Genomic DNA, 11,092 nt, shown 5'->3' with positions numbered 1-11,092 from the left:
CCCCATGATCGATTACTCTTTGATTTTCAACGCTTTTCTGACGGTGGTGGCACATTTGGCTTTCGTTTCCATGGATTGATATCATTGGTTTGTGGGTTGGTGATGGGCCTACAAAAAGAACGAACATCACCTAGAAAAATGGGGTTGTTTGGGTTCTTTCTTTTCTGTTTTCTTGGAGAGTAGTACATAGTGTACTTCTAGAGAAGGGAGAAGAGGAAGAGATGATGACTGTAAAGAGCGAAGGGAAGAGGGGAAAAAAAAAGTTTTTTGTTCTTTATTGAGATACACCATGAGGATGGACCGCCACAGCCAGGCGAACGGACGGACAAACAGATGAAGAAGGGTGGAGGAAGATGATGTGATGGGATGGGAAGGATAAGTTTACAATACCCCAGGGTTGTTATGCGACTCCTCACTCCGTTGTACTACTATGGAACATACATATGAACCTGCGTCATGTCAACGTTGTTCAAACTTCCAACTACATGATATCTGTTGCGATAATGTGTCTTGGGGACTGGGAATTTACTGACATTCTATTTTATGTTGGGATTGGGTATATATCTTCTAAATGCCACGAGTTCATCACAGGTCTGATCTTTCTAGTCTAGCAAGACCTTCGCTAACGCAATCCAACACCATAACGCCTCTAACCTTCCCAGTTCGCTAACACAAACCACAATGTGCCTGCAAGCAGTCCATCCACTCCATCCTACGTTATATCCAACATTTCGCTCCCCAAAAAAGAAAACGAAATCGGAGATTAAAAAAAAACAAAAGAGAAAAAAGGAATTACACCAACATCAACGACATCAGATGCTAGCAACGCTAAAACTAGCCAAACTCCCCACCGACAAGCCACCTACAAGACACATACTCATAAAGCCGCCGGCCGCCTCCCTCTCGCCCTCATCCACACACTCCCCGGCAGCCATCATGCTGCTCGTACACAACCACCCATTCGTCAAGCCAAAGGGCAACTGCACCACCAACAAATAAAACAGATCGCTATCCACCACCGCTCCCTGACCACGGATGTTGCAGAGCAAGTACATGGGCAAGAAGACCAGTCTCGCGACCGCCACCGCGAACAAGGCTACGGGGCGATCCCGCAGTGAAAAGGGGAGGAACATGGGGGATACGCGACCGAGCAAGTCGCCGAGGTTCCAGAAGAAGAAGCCGAGGGGAATGAAGGCTCCGGGAGTAAATATAGACGACGCTTTTTCCCCCGGGCCAGGGGAGATGACAGAGTCATCGTGGACGGACAGGATCTTGGCTGTGAAAACGGGGAAGAACATGGCTACGACGAAACACAAAAAGACAGAGACGGCAATCCAATTGAGCTTGCGGAAAAGGGTAGAAGGGCTGACGTAGTGTCGGCGAAGCCGCTCGGCTTCCTCGAGGGAGATGATGGACTGCGAGAGGAGTTGTTGCTGGGTGTCTTCGTCGAGCATGAGGCGGGATTCGACGAGCGCGGTGTGTCGCTTGACGAGGGGGTAGAAGGCGATGAGGGTGGCAAGGGAGACTAGCACGGCGGTGAGAAAGTAGATGAAGGCCGAGGTGCTGGGGGCCGCTTCTGGGGTGCTGTCAAGAGTAGTGGTGGCGGCAGTTGTTGAGTTGAAGGGAGGATTGGATTCGCCGGACTGAGGCACCGCGAGGTAGGAGACGATTTGTGCTAGAGGGGGCAGAATCCCGGCCACGCCCTGGCCGGCCATGATGGCTTGGGTGTACTCCGGTCGACCGAAGCTGGCGGCGAAGGCGAAGGCGCCGTTTTGCAACATGCCGGAGGCCCAGGCGGAGGCGCCGACCATGAGCAGCAGGAAGACGAGGTAGGTGGTCGGGGAGACATTGCGGAAGGCGACAGTCGAGATGGTCAAGAGTCCGAAGACGGCAATGGTGACGATCAGAGAGGCCTTGATACGCAAAGGATAGTTGGCTGAGGACTGAATGTTCATCAAGACGAGCAGAGCCAGGAGGTTGGCGGTTGTCGAGACGGAGAGGATAGCGGATTGGGAGTTGGCGAGGATCCATTCGTTGGATTCGAACCGGGTTTGAAAGTAGGGAGCAGCAGCGAGGAACATGTTCCTGTAGTGTCAATGGGTGGTTAGCAGGATAAGTATCGCGAGTGGGTATCATGGACATACCATGCCCAGAGCATGGCGACGCCGATCAAGGCGAAGATGGCGTATTCTATCCATGAGAAAGGCGCCTGGTCTTCGTATGTCTCTCCTTCCTCCTCGAGTGTCAATGAGGAGTCGTCTGCCAGCGGCTCATACTCGTCGTCGGTTGCCTTCACCGGCGTCAGGAAGTTCTTTAGTCGATCCATGATAGTTGGTGGTCCGTTGTCACGGGTAGCTGTCGTCGACCCTTGGAGATGTCTGGAATCTCCGCTGGAACTTGTCGGTATGGGACCAAGTCTAATACTGGGCTGATCTGCCGACATTCAATGCTGCCGGCGTCCTTGTAATGTCGAAAGTCCGTCTTAAAAAGAGTGCAACTGGCGTTCACGACTCGTGAATCGCCTTGACCGTCCTCCGCGATCCAACCCACTTCCGGTGTCGGCTGCCTTGATTCCGTTCGCCGTTTGATGTGTCTGATTCGACGGTTTGATGGTGGAGAATCGCGGGGATATTAGGATCAAACCATCATGCGTCGGCGACACGGGATGAAAGCGTGCGCACACGTCGGGATGGATGGCGATGGACGGGATAGGTGATAGGTGTTGAATTAGGTGTGTGTCAGCTGCACCCTGATGGTTGCTGCCCGTTGTCGCATGTACCTCTAGGTAGCCTTATCTCCAGCTGCTGCGATAGGGGACTGCTAACGTCATCGGCCATAGGCGCGGTTGCAGCGGGAGACGTGCAGAGGGCTCCGCCTAAGCCCAGCACACGTGGACCCAAAGCGGTGCCCCAGCGGCGTGTTTAGTGCCGGCGGCAACAGCTCTACTGTCGGGTAAGTTGATACTTACCTTGCATTAATCTATTCCTTCAGCTGCGTGCTTGATCTTTTCAACACCAAACATAATATCGAGATCATACGGCCAGGGCGGGTATTACGATAAAGCAGTAACACACATCTTGGTCTCTCTTTTTTGGTTGTGCAACCGGCGATCTTCAGTTGACGCTGTCCGCACCTTTACTGAAGCATGGACGACCACGGGCGACATGCAAGCACACACAATACCACCACGACACCATGACCTGAACATCACGAGACTTCAATAAAACAACAACCATTCCCAAGCCAATAGTTCGATGGGGAAAGGCCGGAAACCACTTGACAACTCATTCTGCAGCCATCCACGTGACCCATAGTTCCTGCGACGCATCATGTTGGTGCATTGTTGCCGTTACTTCTTCGAACTCATCAAATAGCAAAGATTCGGATTTCTGGCATCTCGTACCCTTTTTTTTTCTTTCAGATTAAGTACTGGTAGGTAAAGATATGTACAAAAAGTTTAACCCCCTGGATCCAAAGCTCAACCTCCCCATGGATCGCTTGTTCGTTTTCCAAAACGGACAAATCATCAAATTCTCATCATCAGCTCGTTAAGCATTACCCTTTCCTCCTCGCTTTGGTCATTCCATTGGTATCCAATCTACTTACTCCTCATCATCACCATCAACGGCGAAACGCTCAAGGAACTTGAACACCTTGAGGCCCTCCTCAACGCCCTTGATAACCTCATCCTGAGCACCGGCATAAACACCAGCCTCCTTCTCCTCCACCCCGATGCTCTGGAGCACCTTCTTGGCGCTGCCGACGGCAGCAACGGGCTTGCCCCAGCGGTAACCATCAGTAAGAATCTGGCTAGGACGGCCAGCAGGAAAAAGAGGGCTCATGGCGCCCTTGCCGCTGAAGACGCGCTCAGCGCCCTCGGCCACGACAACGGCATCGAAGGCGGTGGCGTCAGCAGCGGAGTAGGTCTGGTCGACACCGCTGGCAAGGTACTCGGCGATGACGGTGACCTTGAGGCCGTCCTTCTCGAGCTGCTCCTTGAGGGCCTTGGCCTTGTCGAGGGAGTCGCCCTTGGTGGTGGAGAGGACGCCGACGCGGAGGGTGGCGATGGTGGGGAGGCTCTCGTTGAAAATGGAAACGCCGCGGGTGACGTTGTTGTGGTAGAAGGTAGGGTCGGGCTGGGGCGCCTCGAGGCCGAGCGCGACGGCCACGCGCTTGGCCACGTCGTTGGAGATCTTGTTGAGCTGCTCGAGAACGTTCTTCTTGACCTGCTCGTTGGTGACGTGGCTGGCCTCGAAGCGGATCGCGTTGATGACGAACTGCTGCTCGACGGGGGTGAGCGAGTTGAAGAAGAGCCGGGGCTGGGTGTAGTGGTCGTCAAAGGTGGCGCTGAGCTCGCGGTTCAGGACGCCAGACGCGGTGCGGCCGGGGGTAGTGAAGAAGCCGCGGCCGACGGTCTGGTTGGCCTGGGCGGGGTAGCCCTTGTTGAGGTAAGACGGGGTGTAGTGGTGGATGTTCTTGTGAATCCAAGCCTGGCCCTGACCGTCGCGGTGGTTGTTGTGGACGCCAGAGACAGGGCGGTTGATGGGGAGCTGCTCAAAGTTAGGGCCCCTGTGGCGGTTGAGCTGGGTGTCGAGGTAGCTGTAGAGACGACCCTGCAGCAGGGGATCCTCGGTGAAGTCGACGCCGCGAACAATGTGGCCGGGCTGGAAGGAGATCTGCTCGGTCTCGGCGAAGTAGTTCATAGGGTTGCGGTTGAGGGTCATCTCACCGAGAACCTGGAGAGGGGCGAACTCCTCGGGAAGGAACTTGGTGGGATCAAGAAGGTCGAAGCCGTAAGCCTGGGCCTTGTCCTCATCAATAAGCTGAACGGCGAGCTCCCATGAAGGGGCGTTTCCGGACTCGATAGCGTCCCAGAGATCCTGACGGTGGAAGTCGGCGTTCTTGCCGGCGAGAACTTGAGCCTCCTCCCAGACGAGAGCGGCCTTGCCCTGTTTCGTCTTCCAATGCCACTTGACGAGCTTGGACTTGCCGTCCTCGGTCACCAGACGGAAGGTGTGAATACCGAAACCATCCATGTGACGGTAGCTGCGGGGAATACCGTTGCCAGACATGGCCCAGAAGAGGGTATGGAGAGCGGAGGGCTGGGAGCTGAAGAAGTCCCAAGCGGAGTCGTGGGCGGTGGCGGCTTGGGGAACCTCGTTGTCGGGGCTAGGCTTGACGGAGTGAATAAGGTCGGGGAAGCGGATGGCATCCTGGATGAAGAAGACGGGAATGTTGTTGCCGACGATATCGAAGTTGCCCTCATCGGTATAGCTGGATACAAGTTAACGCCCTGCTCAAGAGGTGAAGGGAAAGGTTGTTACGTGGTCAACATACAATCTCGTGGCGAAGCCGTGAACATCACGGGCAGTGTCGGCGGAACCCCTGGAACCGGCAACGGTAGAGAAGCGGACGAAGACCGGTGTTTGCTTGTCCTTGGCGCCCAGGAAGGAGGCGGCGGTGATGTTGGACCAGTCGCCATAACTGGTGAAGATACCGTGGGCACCGGCACCACGGGCATGAACGACTCTCTCGGGAATCTGGTATCGGATATACGTTAGCTAGAAATCTTTATGCTAATTGGGCCATGGCAGTGAAGACATACGCGCTCATGGTCGAAGTGCTGGAGCTTCTGACGGAAGATGAAGTCTTCAAGCAATGTCGAGCCCCGGCCACCAGCCTTCAGACTGAACTGTTCCTCAATGTTGCCGCCGAAATCCGCTGTCATGAATTCGCCGTTGTCGTCAATCTCAACCTCCTTCAACCTCTGACGGGCGTCAACCTCGCCGCCCTCGGCACGGCGACCAAGAGCAGAAGGGTCGGCAAAGGGGCATGCCGCCAGAGCAGTGCCAATAAGGCCGCTCAACGGTAGAAGAGCGTTGACACGCATGGTATTGTGTTGTCTGGTGTTTATGTTCCAACTGAAGGAGTACACACAATCTGTGATTTGGGGGTATCAAATAGATAGACAGGGAGAATGTGTGACAATATTCTATCCCAGAATATGGATATCTGGTTAGGGATACAGAGAACACACAAAGCAATATCTCGGATGTCAGTGGCGGGAGAGGTCCTACTTATATCAATCCTCCTTGCCACGGCCGAACAGTCAGACAGACTGACAGACAGACAGAGACCCATCAGGGTGGTGATCACATCTATCGACCTTTGCCAGGATCAACACAATGAGCGTCCCCCGCATGGTCCATGGGCAATGAGAAGTTGGAGCTTCGTCCGAACCGAATCCATGGGGAAACAAAAACGCACGCATCAAGCATGCCTGCAGGCAAGGGTAGGGGGTACTTGGAGAACGGGTTCTGGCATACCAGGCTGGGACAACAAAGCTGCCAACCCCACAGACATGTAAGTGGTGAATTTCAACTGGTGGGATGGCACTGATGGACATGGACTCTTGATGGAGTACAGTTGCACTAGAGCACGGTAGCTTTCGAGGGTGCCACCGGTAGATGTGCACCATAGGGCGAGGAAACGGACAAAGGTACGTACCTACACTTTTACGTAGTGTAGTGCCTGCTGGTAAATCGTCGAAGTGTGGCCATGGCCCCCATTATAGAAGCTGTGTAGTTTATAGGTGGTACATTCCAACCCTGATATGATTGTTGGTGTGGCACTTCGATAGACATTTTTCCGAAGTCTGGTTCGGTGGACTTTGACGATTGTAAGTCCTGGAAAAGCGCTGGAACTGTTTCCTTTTTGGGCATCGTGTCCGGGATACTACTGAGAAGGCTCAGGCTCTTTGAAGCTCTCTCTCACTCTACGTTTTTTGTTGATTTTGAACCAATCATATCCTCTAGATCACACATTTCTCCCCTATTTGAACCTGCAAGTAGTCCCACGCTAACGAACAAACCAGTGTACACTAGTATTGGATTGTACAGTTTGAGCGTATCTGAAAGTATACGGAGTGCCAATCTCAAGGTACCCGTTGTTAGGGCATTCATCACATCAGAAAATCTTCCTCCTTCACAGTCCAAGTCACTGGGTTAGCCCGTGGCCTTCCTCATGGCCCGCTATATTGTCGGCAAGGGTCCACATAAAATGGTCCCCGGCCAGGGTGAGATGTATCGAACGGTCCGCCTTCTCTCAGTGGTGCCTTGGTTTGGTTGCCAAGCCGAAGAAAGATGATGATGGACGGCGGCAGAACAGAGTGGGCCTTGATGAGGCAAGTCGATTCCTTGCTGCATGTTCCTCTGACACCAAATCTACAAGATATTGTAAAGAATCACACAGAAGGAAGATGGTAAGCTATATCATGCAAATTGTACATGAACGAGATGAGGCCTCGAAGCATTTGCGAGAAACTAAGAAAAGCTTTGACTGCTGATAACTTTAGGATGCGAGAGAAACTGACTGGCACGACTCACAGACTGTTGATGGTTGGGGCAATATCCAACCGTTCCCGTGCCGCATGGTGGTATGTATTGCTACGGTGATGCTCCTTCTGCCTGCAGGGAAGGGGTAGCCATGACAGCCGGATCCAAATATTTCTGGTATGTAGTGTATGCGCCACTCTGATGGGCGATTTTTTGTTTAATTTTATTTCGGTCCCCCAATTTTAAGCATGCCGAGCAAACTAGGCCCGAGAACATGCGGCCAGCGGCGAGCCACGAGGATGAAGAAGCCTGGGAGTTTGGGTGCCAAGGATATCACAACTGCCATTTTGCAAGGATCGGCGGTGAGTGCTCTTACCTTATTTTCGTTCGATGGCATCCCTCTTGATTGATAATCTGATGATTCGAGGCCGAGAGTGGTGGATTGGAGGATACTATCATGTAAGTCATCCAGTCACCGCAGCTACTGTACAACCTTGGCACAGTATGACTGTACAGCTGGGGGAAAGATGAAATCTCTCTTTCTGCAGGGCGCCGGCCGTTCATACTCAGATGATACCACCTTGCTGGGCCCAGAACTTGGGGTTTCTCGTTGATGGTGATGCAACAGCGGTGGTTGAGAGCTCAAAGGTGGGTTCCCGGATGCCGTTCTGATCCTGAGGAAGCTGAAAGGTGTTCTACACTACAACGTTCCTATGGAGTATCAGATCCAATGTCCATGTCTTTTTTTTTTTTTTTTTTTTTTTTTTTTTTTTTTTTTTTTTTTTTTTTTTTTTTTTTTCACATCCAACGACCTGTTGGGCGTCAGCCGGCTAGCTGATCATCAAGCTGGATGCCCGTGTGTGGCATGGGCCGCATGGTTGTAGGGAATCACACGGCGGCGTTACCCGAACCTCACAAGCACACACCTCTTCGGCGTGGTGCTATTCACAGTACAATCAAAATCGCTTGCTCTGTGAAAAGCGTTACAGGGACCTTTGCTTACTGTCTTTTTTCTTTCCGCATACCGTACTACAACTCACCTCGGTGTGGAATACCTTGGCTGGAGTTGTAGTGGATGGCAGGACGTTCATCTTCAGCAGGGTCTGCTCTTCGACAAAAGGATATGCATCGGGAAGGTCGTGCGAGGAATTTGGTTGACCACAGGATTATGCGAAGAAACACCTTCCAGTCTGGGCCATCGAGATGGAAAAACAAGAGGGAGTTTCTGAATTCCGTTCTCTTTCGACATCATTAAGAATCCGAGCAGAGATATTTTCTTCTGGTGAACCAACTCTTTGCAAAGTCGTAATGCCGATCAGGGATAGAAACTCCAAGAAATACTGCCATGCTTTGATGCCATTGAAAGATGAAGGTGAACGGTGTGTCCCGCCAATATCTCGGGATTTCTCGCGACTGTGGTAATTTTCTTGTCTTTTATCTTTCTCAACTTTTATTTGTTTTTCTACTATTTACTTTGAGAATAACCACCGCCATTGCTATAACAGCTTTACAATTTGAGGTAGTATATCAGCAAAACGGTATCTGACTATCCATCGTGTTCCTGTCACACCCCCTCGAATTTTGTCGTGTCATTGAAATGCCGTTCATAGGTCGAGGGACGTTGATCGAGTTGATGATCAGATACTGCCGCCCGCGCTCGCACCTTGTCACATTGGTCTACATGAATCAAACAACTCCCGTAGAAGTCCGATCCCGCAACCCGCAAACCTGCAAACTAAAATGATACTAATGAAGCGATCCAATGCCGTGTCTTCACCCCACACCTACTACTGGGATTGCATCGCTTGGTTCGCAAAGCTGAGGGACTTTGGGGGCTCGGTTACCCTCGAAGTACACTCAAATCAAAAACCTCCCATTGGCAGGCGTGGTGGCGGCGGTGATGGGACATCTGATGGTGGTGATGGTCGGATTGGTGGTGCCTTTGAAGGTGCCGTACCTGCAGCGGTGGACCGTACGATTGCCGGGTCTCCGTTCATCGTAGCATTTTTACACACCGCGAAGATGACGGGAGCTTTTTCTTTTTTTTTTTTTCAAGGAAAATGCTCTCTTGATTCCATCAACAGGACGTCTGCCATGTTTACATTGACGCTGTTCCCGTTGAAGATCGCCAAGGTGGGGAGTAGTGTACTTTGAGACAATAACCGAACAACCGTCAACGCAGGGACTTCTGAGCTTTTACACGTATGGTCATCTTCTGTCATCGCTGACTGAGACTTGTTCCCGTTCTGAGACTCCTGCATGCCGGCAAATTAACCCGACTCGGTTGAGGCTCAGCGATCATCTTGAACCATGGCTCACCAGCGTGACAGAGACAGCAGAGAGCCTGGCTCGCCTGATCCCCCGTACCCTGGATTCTATAGCTCATCTTGTTAAAGCATGCCAACGGCGTAGTAAAGCCATTTGCGAGTCACTATCAGCGCTTGATCAGGCCTGATCCAGATGCTTCTATATCCGATCGTCATGGCAACCTTCCCGACCTGGATCTTGGTATTTGATAAAGAATTTTCGATTGCGTGCCATGCTTCGCAAACCATCTCAGTTTTGTATTCTCGTCCTTTTTTGCACTTTGCCGTCAGTAAGTTAATCCCAGTCATCCTGCCAAGGCCTCTGTGATGGATTATCACAGTACACTAAAGATAGGGTCGCAGTCCGTAGATGTGCGTGATGGTATCGTGGGCGGTTAACGAACCTTGACCCATGGGCCTGTTTGCGCATCAAATCCCATCAGTGATGAAAAGAAAAGGTAAAAATAGACCAGACGGTTACTCACAGTTACAGCCTTTCATTGTCACTGTCGTCGTTCACTCGAGGAATGCCATCAGACGTTAGACAGACCTACCTAACAGCCATGAGCTGTTCCTCCCGAGCCAAAACCCCGGTTATGCATCCGTTATGCATCCGTCTATACGTCACCGCCGGGCTGACTGAAAAAGGAACGACACAAGATACCAAAGAGAGTTCTGAAGTCAAACATCAGCAACTAGCCGTACGTTTGCCACACTAAAGACTGCACGCCGGAATACTATTGCTGTACCAGCTGGATAGTCTTGAGCCACTAGACTGGCAAACATCGCCGAGACTTCCTTTCGCAGCCAGCACTGTCGAAATGGAATAATATGTCTCTGCTATGACTTGGGGGGTTCCGTTTCGCATTGGTTTGTTCTGTTCTCATCCAACATGCGTTATAACAGGTTGTAGTGTAAGTTTCTAGGGGATCCGCAAGCACAACGTCGAGGGTCATCCATCCCTTTAACGGTAAAAATGTGTCCATCTTAGCGTCCCCCACCCTCTACGTCCGGTTGTACTACCTGCGAGCCGGATAAATCGACTGTGTTCGATTCTTAATCGACTGTGTGGAGCCCATACAAAGTGAGAGCCAAGACCGAAAGCTGGGCATTTCTGGGCATCCATCTGGCCCAGCAGCAACCATCACCAAACATTCACCAAAAGACATCACTTCGAGCCACGACAACGAGAGCTCAAAACCACCTTTTCTAAAGCGATAAACTCTCATGCATACGCGGGGGCCTCTCGCCGGCCCCCTGCACCCCCGGAACTAACCCTAACGCCTAACCCTAACACTAATTTGGGGGGGCAGCCCGCGAAAAGCTACACAGTCGATTAAGAATCGAACACAGTCGAATTATCCGGTTGCACTACCTGGCGACTCGTCGACGCAGCCAAGCAGCGCTATCTGGTGAGCCCATTGGTTCATTTTGAGAGTATCTCCACATGAA

The 11,092-nt window shown here is 51.8% G+C and overlaps 3 protein-coding genes across 3 annotated transcripts; all 3 read right to left on the bottom strand.

Moving 5' to 3' along the window:
* Nucleotides 1–255: 255 nt before the first annotated feature.
* NEUTE1DRAFT_122364 (uncharacterized protein) lies at nt 256–2,326 on the bottom strand (the record flags this gene model as incomplete). The annotated part of the gene is made up of 3 exons (XM_009852822.1): nt 256–481; nt 878–2,085; nt 2,145–2,326. 3 exons carry the CDS (start codon nt 2,324–2,326, stop codon nt 429–431), a joined length of 1,443 nt encoding a protein of 480 aa, XP_009851124.1.
* Nucleotides 2,327–3,390: 1,064 nt separating this feature from the next.
* On the bottom strand, nt 3,391–6,030 carry NEUTE1DRAFT_63531 (catalase 3; the record flags this gene model as incomplete). Its single annotated transcript, XM_009852821.1, has 3 exons — nt 3,391–5,274; nt 5,338–5,540; nt 5,606–6,030. The coding sequence occupies 3 exons, from the start codon at nt 5,888–5,890 to the stop codon at nt 3,603–3,605; spliced, it is 2,160 nt and encodes a 719-aa protein (XP_009851123.1).
* Nucleotides 6,031–7,900: 1,870 nt separating this feature from the next.
* Nucleotides 7,901–8,425, bottom strand: NEUTE1DRAFT_42120 (uncharacterized protein; the record flags this gene model as incomplete). Its single annotated transcript, XM_009851985.1, has 2 exons — nt 7,901–8,029; nt 8,375–8,425. The coding sequence occupies 2 exons, from the start codon at nt 8,423–8,425 to the stop codon at nt 7,901–7,903; spliced, it is 180 nt and encodes a 59-aa protein (XP_009850287.1).
* Between the last annotated feature and the right edge of the window lie 2,667 nt (nt 8,426–11,092).

The sequence above is a fragment of the Neurospora tetrasperma genome (assembly GCF_000213175.1).
Source record: "Neurospora tetrasperma FGSC 2508 unplaced genomic scaffold NEUTE1scaffold_3, whole genome shotgun sequence".
Classification (NCBI taxonomy): Eukaryota; Fungi; Ascomycota; class Sordariomycetes; order Sordariales; family Sordariaceae; genus Neurospora; species Neurospora tetrasperma.
Note: the sequence above shows the minus strand (reverse complement) of the source record. Positions and strands in the feature narration are given on the sequence as shown.